Source organism: Engraulis encrasicolus, chromosome 4 (genome assembly GCF_034702125.1).
Source record: "Engraulis encrasicolus isolate BLACKSEA-1 chromosome 4, IST_EnEncr_1.0, whole genome shotgun sequence".
NCBI classification, from domain to species: domain Eukaryota; kingdom Metazoa; phylum Chordata; class Actinopteri; order Clupeiformes; family Engraulidae; genus Engraulis; species Engraulis encrasicolus.
In genome coordinates this window covers 6,758,629-6,768,628 of record NC_085860.1, presented here as the reverse complement: position 1 = coordinate 6,768,628, position 10,000 = coordinate 6,758,629, and the positions used below count along the sequence as shown (strand labels likewise).

At 45.8% G+C, this 10,000-nt stretch overlaps 1 protein-coding gene across 1 annotated transcript; it reads right to left on the bottom strand.

Annotated features, from left to right (window-relative positions):
- Positions 1-2,884: 2,884 nt before the first annotated feature.
- fjx1 (four-jointed box kinase 1) lies at positions 2,885-5,359 on the bottom strand. Its single transcript, XM_063195979.1, has one exon. The coding sequence runs from the start codon at positions 5,008-5,010 to the stop codon at positions 3,736-3,738; it is 1,275 nt and encodes a 424-aa protein (XP_063052049.1). The 5' UTR covers positions 5,011-5,359; the 3' UTR covers positions 2,885-3,735.
- Positions 5,360-10,000: the final 4,641 nt, after the last annotated feature.

Below are 10,000 nucleotides of genomic sequence, written 5' to 3'. Positions count from 1 at the left end.
TTGGACTGGTCATTTGCCATGCAGGGCATTTTCCCGGTGGGCCGACAGTCACCAGGGGCCGATGCTGTTTTTGTTCCTTAGAGACCTGCCCACCATTTAGATGGGTGGCCCAATGGTCCATTTTTAAAGGTGCACTGTGTATGATGGTGGCCAGAGTAGGTATTGCAACTATGCTCATGTGCTGCCTGTAGGCCAGATTTTATATTTTCACTAATATTTACTAATATGGCCAAATTACAGGAAGTTTTGCTGCTAAAAATGTCTATTTCAGGAAATTCTAAATTGCGGACATAGGATCCCCCTTTTCATGTATGAAAAAATGCAAATTTCCCAGTCATAATGAATACTTAGAATTTGACGGTGGTGGTATGTATTCATGAAAAAGGTAACATTTGAGAATGGGCAGCATGAATACTGGATATAAAGTACTAAAACTATTACACAGTGCACCTTTAACACAGATAATGGACTGAGCCTATCATAATGTTGTAGAAAAGCAGGGGGGATGTGTGACGGGCCGGCTATGCCAAAAGTGCCCAGGTCGGTTTTTTTGGGCCCTGTCCACCCCTGGTGATACCACGGCAGTGAACATATAATGTTTCCACTCTTACTGTAGTTTCAAATCAACAATACCAGTACCAATTCCTTACATCAAGTATAATACAGTCATCTGGCCCTGTAGTCAAAACAATCATGGAGCGATCCTAACAGGGCTATTACCACAGCCATGCAGACCTCGTGCACGCCTTATCCACAGTCCGTGCCAAGGGCAAAGACATCAATGGCATGTTTTGTGCCTATGCTGTTTCTATACGTATGCGAGCTGGGCACTTCTCTGAGCCGGCGCTACTTCAAACTCAGTGTCTTTCGAGGAAGGAGCATTTATCTCCGTCTTGTTTCTCTGGGGGTCCCCGCGGTGCAAAGCCCTAAAGACAGGAACAAACGTGAACGTGCTTGGCTTGCTGTGTCGGCTTAGCTGCTGAGAGAAAACAGATGAAGGTTGAGGGGGGAGAGAGAGATGGCATGATACAGAGAGATGGGGGTGAAAAGAAAGAGAGACAGAGAGAGAAGGAGAGAAGGTGGCAGAGTGAGGGTGGTAAACAGTGTGAAGAAGGAGTACTTGTAGAGTGAGGGAGAGACGGATAGAGAGAAAGGGAGGCATAGAGTGAGAGGCACAAAAACAGGGAGAGGGGAGTGGGGGGTGGGAGAGAGGGAGAGAGGGAGTGGTGAGGAATGAGGTGGTGAACTTCAAAGGGCTTTGGAGAATGTATAACTACACCATTCTGGAGGTTTAGTAATGGTCTGTGTGGTATGGAAGGGGGACGTCTCATCATCATCAAGCAGAAGCCAAGATGAGCGTGGCCTCAAAACCAGGGCTTTGAACCGTTATTTTTTTCCAAACGTTCCGTTCTGAACAGAAACGGAATTATAACGTTTCCGGTTCTGAGTTCCACCAATAAATTAACGTTCCCGAACCGGTTAGAACCAAAAAATATTGTTCCCGGAACGGTTAATTTCGTTCCTGTCAGCTGATTACTCCCCATAGGCCTAACTGACGTTAACCAAGAAAGACGGAAGTGCAAATGAGTCAGCCTACATTCAAAACTGTTTATTCAAGCGGATGAAAAGAATATCCTCCAGAATTTTGTCATTCAGGGACGACCTAAGTGGAGAAACAGAGAATAAACCTCAATGATGAAAATGTGCCCTCCACGCTGACTTGGGTCACGGGGAGCACTATGATGGACATTGTGAGTTTGTGCATATTTGAAGCGGCCATGGATGCCCAATAACGTCGAACATTGTCGGTGCGCTTTACACGCGCTTCCCTGCAATGTCTTACAATAATGCAATGCAAACTCTGTCCTTTTGTATGACAGTGGTTTCTCTTAATTAAGGTGTGAAGTGAAGACTTTGTAATCTACAACTCTCTCTCCATTCAGTCAGAGAATGTCTGATGTCACACAGGACGTGAACCTCAGCCGTCATGGTAACGTGCGCAGGAAAATAATGACTTTTTTTTTTTAGTTTGAGGAACGGTATTAACCGGTATTAACCGGTTACCATTATTTTTAAATAAGTGTTCCCGTTCCAGAACATAAAAAATAATAACGTTTCCGGTTTCGTTTCTGTTCCCTGTAAAATACAAAAAGTTCCTGGTTTTCGTTTTCGTTCCTTGAACCGGTTCGAAGCCCTGCTCAAAACAGACTCCTGCTGCTCAGAGCCTGGCCAATGTGCAGGAAAAGTTTTTTTTCCAGTACGATGATCAAAACTATCAAGAAAACTTCCCATTCGATTCACCTCAGGAGGGAGGGGGGGCTTCAAAGCTTATTTTGCTGTTGCCATATGGTCGGTTAGTCAAAACGCATATTACAGTAAAGACAAAACAGTTTTGAGTTGCCACTGTGGTGTTGTGAAATTAATTACACAAACACCTCCATCAGAAAATGTCTCTGACAGCCTCACAGAGTTCTCCTCCCAGTGAGGAAACTAAAAAAATTACAAACAACACAAAAAACAAAAGCTCTTTGGTGACAGCTAGACAGTCACTCGCTAGGCACACCACAGAGACAATACGTGACCTTTCTCTGCCAACTGGCTTCCACAGTGTCGTGCAGTGCAGTGGAGTGGACTGGACTGAGTGGAGCAGAGCAGAGCAGAGCAGAACAGAGCACAAGAACTTGGAGGCGGCCTTGTACTCAGGGTCACGGGTATGCACCACGGGGTAAAGTTCCCCGGTGACAGACCAAGGGAGCTGTGGCATTTACGAACTACAATGGCGGCACTGTATAGAATAGTACTCACACAGACACAGAGAGAGAGAGAGAGAGAGAGAGAGAGAGAGAGAGAGAGAGAGAGAGAGAGAGAGAGAGAGAGAGAGAGAAAGAGAGAGGCTTGGGGTGTCGAGTGGGTTTGGAGTAGGAGGCAAGAATGTGGCAGAACACAATAATTCTCTTTTTACAGTGAAACAACTTGTGTCTCCAATGGTTTTAATAGCAGACAGAGGAAACTAGGCTTTCAATTGAGTAAGAAAAAGGCTTGGAATGTTAAAGTGAAGTTTGAAATTCACAATAAAAGACATTTTTGTGTGTTTCACAAGGAACTAAAATGAAATGAGTGTGTTTGCAGCATTTAGACGAAAAAAACAGTTTCACTAGAAATGTGCACTGAAGTGTTGGGTTAAAACTCTTCAATGAGAAAATCTGGCCAACCAAACTCTGACAGTTACAACTGAAAATGTGCCAAACCGACAGTGGTGGAAAACAAAATAGGAAGGATTTGGTGTAAATCCAACACTGACTTCCCTACCTGCCTACTAGAGAGAGAGATGGAAGGTACTGTTTCCAAAATGAACTGTTACCATATCATTAACATAATAAATATGCTATAATGATAATACAATGCCATATGGTAATGTGGCAGACAAAACACTTTGTTCATTACAATAGTGTGTTTACAAACTGGACCTCCTTGCAAAGCACACTCGACTACAACTCCTCCCCTATCATACAGCATCACTGAACAATAGGTACATCAAAATATTCTACGCCATTTACAAATTGTTATATTGTACATTAAGGCTGGATTAAATAATAACATAAAAAAACTTAACTTGAGAGCATAAATACATTTATGTTCCCCCACAAGAGGTAGTCAGTCAGATATACTTCTTGGAGTATGACTGAAAATATTGTCTGTCTTCAGTACGTTTGTTTCCACAACAATATGCCGTGTCTATAACTGACTGTACCTGTCTTTACAATTCTGTATGTGTTTGTGCAGAGTGTCAATTCTATTCTGCAATGTCCGTGCGTGGTCGTCGGACAGGAAGCCCAGCTCCGTTGCTAAAGGCTCTCTGTCCTGGTAAAGATAAAGCAGCCGCATCCGCGTGTCTCTGGTGCGATGAAGCTCCGCGATGCGCTTAGCTGTCCCCTTTCGAAACAAGCACACCGAGCTCAAAACGGTGCTGTGGTAACGCTCCCACATATCGAGCACGCGGTACCCATGCACCAGGCCCGCTTCATTGTCTATGAAAACCAAATCCCCGCTTGGTGTTCTGAGGAGGTTGCTAGTATCCCTTTCCATTACGCGGGCGTCCCATTGAAGGCTGAAAAGGTTGCTAACCAGCCTGTCGAAGTTCGCTGTTAGGTAGTCAAATATGATTAGGTCGGTCCACTGTACAAGCTCGAGCAGCTCAGGTAGCGTTTTGTTTCCAAGTTCCGTTAGCAAAGGATGAAGACCCTTGCTCTCCTGCCGCAGAGGTGCAGGTGTAACGACTCCTGTAAGATTTGCGACCCATTCTGTTAGGGACACAATCGCTCCCGCGGACCACTGCAAGCCATCCACCCTCCGCCTCACAGAGCCCCATTGTTCCCCGTCAACGTTCAGTCGGGAGAGGATGCTAGGGGGTATGTTTGTGATGCCTAGAAGATTAGCCAAGTAATAGGACAAAGTTTCTCCTTGTATCTGCTCCGCGTTTATCCCGTAACGCACACATGCTTTACTCCCGTCTGAAAATGTGGCCAGCTGGTTAGAGACCCTGCCGCAGCCTGGCTCCAGTGAAACAACGAGGTTGCCCCGGGCTCTGTGTCTCCACGTTCGGGCATGTTCCTCACTGAAGCCGACGGGAAGATGATCCTCCAGTGTCTGACTCCAAAATATTCCATCTTCGATTATCTCCGTAAGACGAACTATGTCCTGTTTATTCGGTGCCATTTTAGCAGCATGGCCATGGTATTTGTTCGCATCACCTCCGGTGTTGCTTGAATTATGACCGTCCGTTGTGTTGGATTTACGGTGTGATTTCTGAGCTGCCGGGACAGCAAGAAGTGCCCGGAAAGTTCTTGCGGATAGGTCAGCAGATTTCCCATAAGCAAACAGTGCCCCTGGTCCATGAAGCCCCCGTTTGTGTCTCCCCAGTCTGTCTTCTAGTCTGCTCCAGACGTAGAGCACACACGAACAAGTGCACAAAAAGAACAGGGCAAGAAAGTTCGCTGACACAAACCTCATGGTTCCAACAATATTAGCCCCTCAAGACGCAGAACGGCGCACGGTCTCGACCACAAAGGTGGAGGGAAATAAAATCCAAAGTATCTCCTCTGAGACGCGGATCAACGCTGTATAACACGTCCTGGGAAAATGCCCCCTTGCCCGCTCGCTGAGAGAGTTTGGCTGCCTGGACCAGCACAGGGCGAAACGAACAGAATCAAACACCTCCTCATGATAAACTGAGCAAATTACAAATTGAAACGAAGAGAATAACACAAGCTGCGAATCAATTGGACTGCCTTTTAGGCAGCCCTTACTAGTCCACGAGTGGGTGCAGCGCGTCTGTCAGTTGCCATCCTCCATCCTTCATCTCAGCACTCGGTTTGACCGAAGTAGCCCAGCTCGCAGATAGACACTGGGCTCTGCGGCACGTGACCAAAACGGAGCGCGCTGGTGGCGTATCGCGGAAGCCCATGGGGTTTCAAAGCAAGCGAGAGTGGGGAAACGGCGAAACCTTGCGTTCAAGAGAGAGTGTGGGCGGTTCCGTTTGAACCCCTCTGGCACATTGGCATCGAAGGAAGAGCTTTCTGTGTGTACTAATATCTTGTCCAAGAGAGTTGACGGTGATGTAAATGCGTCTCAGCTCTTTTGGCATGCTTTGGGAGGCAATAGCTCTATAGTCACACACAGTATCACTTGGGAGTCATAATTGATGAGACCATTTTACCCCCTGGTGGACGAATTGCTCCAGTGAAGACCTTTATTTTATTGGCTATGGGACTTCTCTGATTAGAGGCCAGTAAAATAAATGTCTCAGCATGGCTATGGGTCTAGCTACAGAATTTAATTGAGTTTTGGAGCAACGAAAAATGGGGTCACATTTTCTATCACAGCTTGTTCCCGGGGTTTCATTATAAACTCCTCAGTAACACAACTGAAATTAATTGCCTTCTTAATTGGCTATTCACCTCTCTAACACACACACACACACACACACACACACACACACACACACACACACACACACACACACACACACACACACACACACACACACACACACACACACCTGCACACACACACACATGCGTGTGCACGCGCACACACACACACACACACACACACACACACACACACACACACACACACACACACACACACACACACACACACACACACACACACACACACACACACACACACACACACACACACACACACACACACAGAGAGAGAGAGAGAGAGTTTAGACCTGCATGCACAAAACTTTTTTGTCTAACCTCAATTACACTTTCATTTGGCCCTCGTTTCATAGTCAGGCAACTTAGATTCTTTAAGTTCTTAATCAAATTAACTGGGTCAAATTTGGCCCTGGCACAAAGACGTGCCAATTTGCTTGAGTTTGCAGCACCCAGCCTTAGACTGATTGCCCAATTACGAGTGAGAAATAACCCGGTCTAATACAATAATGGGGTTTACCAAGCCCTGCAGAGCACATTTGTGTTCACCACCCTTTGACACACGCACGTGCACTCGGAGACACACACGTGAGCACACACACACACACTCAACTGTAGCCTACATATGCAGAGACAGAGAGAGAGAGAGAGAGAGAGAGACAGAGACAGAGAAAGAGAGAGATAGAGAGATAGCAAGAGAGAGAGAGAAGAGAGAGAGAGAGAGAGACCTTTAAAAAGCCTTTTATTAACACCATTCAGCCATCATACATTAGAACAATACAGCCACTGCCCAAAAGCAGACCAACCCCCCCCCCCCCCCCCCCATATATTCACAATCAGTTCTCTGTCCCCCCAACCTCACACAACACACCCCCCACACACCAAACGTTTGAAAATTTCTCCAAATCACTGATCAAGTGATAATACATGTATTCCACCTTGATGCGACTTTTAGCCATTCCCAAGAAACCCTCTAAAGGGTCTACATGCACCAGGTTCAGCATTTTCTGTTTGCGGGCCAGCCAAATAGAGAGAGAGAGAGAGAGAGAGAGAGAGAGAGAGAGAGAGAGAGAGAGAGAGAGAGAGAGAGAGAGAGAGAGAGAGAGAGACTGAGAGAGATAAATAGAGGAGAGAGAGAGAGAGAGAGAGAGAGAGAGAGAGAGAGAGCCTTGCAAAACCAAGAGCTGAGCAAAATCACCACCCCACATAACAACCAGGTCCACTGCTATCCCTTCCCACTAACACCTCCACACTCTACAGGCCTGCAAGACCAGATCCAAATTACACAACATACTCCACTAAACCAAATTTTCTTATACTTGAAAAACAACTATTATCAATATTGGCAATTGAAAACCAAAACACAAAGCAAGATGCAATGCTATCTGTCCCTAAACAGAGAGTATGCACTTGCAAACTATCTAACTGAAATCAAAGACCCTATCTTCAGAAAAATATTGACGAAATACAGACTCAGTGAACACCGCCTGGCCATTGAAACCGGCCGACATAAAAAAGACTGGCTCCCCAGAGAAGAACGTTTTTGCAGACAATGCACTGACAATATTGTTGAAACCGAGCTTCACTTCCTAACCGAATGCAACAAATTTAAAAATATCCGTGAAATGTTCTTCCAAAAATTCGAGCAGAAACACCCAAATTTCACTTCCCTCCCAACCCAGAACAAACTCCCATTTATCATGGGTGAACAAGAACTGAGTTGTTTCTTGTCAGCCCAATACATTTTCACATGCCACCAACAGAGGGACAATGAGTGATATACCTACATACTGTATATTATATGTATTCTTTAAATACCTTATGTTTATGTGCTGGAATACTCACGGAAACACACTCAAAGACTGTGGATGGACATACGCGTGCACCCACGCATGCACACGGAAACACACACAAACACACACAAACAAACTGAGACATGCGTGCACACACACACACTCTACATGCACACACAGACACACAGACACACACACACACACACACACACACACACACACACACACACACACACACACACACACACACACACACACACACACACACAACGAACACACACAACGAACACACACACACGGTATAATTTTATTATGTCTTACTGTTCCTCTTATTGTTGTCTTATATATGTTATGTACCATGCTTTGGCAATACAAAGTTTCTTTTGTCATGCCAATAAAGCACTTTTGAATTGAATTGAATTGAATTGAGAGAGAGAGAGATGTCGTAAACTAAAACCAGCAGGAGCTTGTTTGTAGAGGTGAGTAAAAGTTGCTAGACGTCTGCGAATGTCTGATTTGGCATGCCGGGATGGAGAGACGGAGAGGACATAAAACTGAGCGAGGCTACAGTCGTGGTGTAGTAGATATGCTGCACTTGCACTGACTGGGCTTGGCCTGTGCGCTTGCGAGCACAGGCTTGCTCAGATATCAAGCCTATCCATTTACTGCCATCTGTCAGCCAACAGTCCTCACCCCATCCAATAGGCCTCTTCCCTACCCTTCCCTTCCCTTTCACTTCCCCTTCCCTCCCTTCCCTTCCCTTCACATCTCTCTCTCTCTCTCTCTCTCTCTCTCTCTCTCTCTCTCTCTCTCTCTCTCTCTCTCTCACTCACTCACTCACTCACTTACCCTCCCACACAGTCACTTCAGAGCAGCAAAATGTGCCTCCTCAACAAGATGGGATTTGAAAATGAATGCAATGAAATGCACCTCAACACCCCCCATCACAGCCCCAGCCCTTCCTTCTCATTCACCTATTCACGCACGCATGCATGTTCACACACATAAACTCACGCACGCACACACACACACACACACACACACACACACACACACACACACACACACACACACACACACACACACACACACACACACACACACACACACACACACACGCACACACACAGCAAGAGAGAGAGTGAAACTAGAGAGAAAGAAAAGAATGATAACAAATATTCACAGAGGGCTACGCGCACGCACACACACACACACACACACACACACACACACACACACACACACACACACACACACACACACACACACACACACACACACACACACACACACACACACACACACACACACACACACACACACACGCCTCTCCCTATGACACCGTCTGTCACTCTGACCGCAGTCACAACCCGACCCCGGCATCCGACCCTTTACAGCTGCCTCTCTCCGGCTCCTCAGCTCTCTCTCTCTCTCTCTCTCTCTCTCTCTCTCTCTCTCTCTCTCTCTCTCTCTCTCTCTCTCTCTCTCTCTCTCTCTCTCTCTCTCTCTCTCTCTCTCTGCCTTTAGACAACAATCCCAAACATGTGCCGGCTTGCCTGCCCACAGAAAACAAACCCAAATCCTACTGACTGCACAGCCAAGTCAACACTGGCTGACTGACTGCCTGGGCTCCTGTCTGGAGTAGCCATAGTGTCTACTACTGTATACTGTACAGAACCTCTCCCCCATAGTTGGATTCTCAACAAGTAGCATCATATTTATCCAGACAGCACAAGGGGGGGAATTACCCCGTAAGGAAGTGCTGTTAGATACTGCATGTCTTCCAGGCATTACATAGACCAGCTGATCCTACAGTAGCAGGGCTTTCTCAAATCAGATTGTGTCCCTCTGCCAGAAAAAGAGACAATATCACTACTGGAACATTGTAATAGTCATTGAAAAAGCGTCTTCTACTACTACCATAGTTACTTCGCCTCTATGACAGTGCACAGGGCCTTTAGCAATTCATTACGACTTAGTCATTGCCATTAACAGGTAACTTATAACAGGGTCCATGTCTTAAGGGGTCAATAATACATTGGGACTTTGACATTGCCCATTTGGCAACAACTAATGAGTAACAGGGGCGGTGTCGTTACAGATTATATCACAGAGTCCTATGCTAATGAATGTTTAATTGATATTCGCTGTAGCATTGGTGTCCATATACCCATCCCTTTTTTTGCTAACTTCAAGATTCAAGATTTACCCTTGAAACAAAATAGTCATACTGTAATGCAATATGAAATGTACACAGTA

Coding starts and splice junctions, on each gene's coding strand:
- fjx1 (XM_063195979.1), bottom strand. CDS start 5,010: ATGAGGTTTGTGTCAGCGAACTTTCTTGCCCTGTTCTTTTTGTGCACT.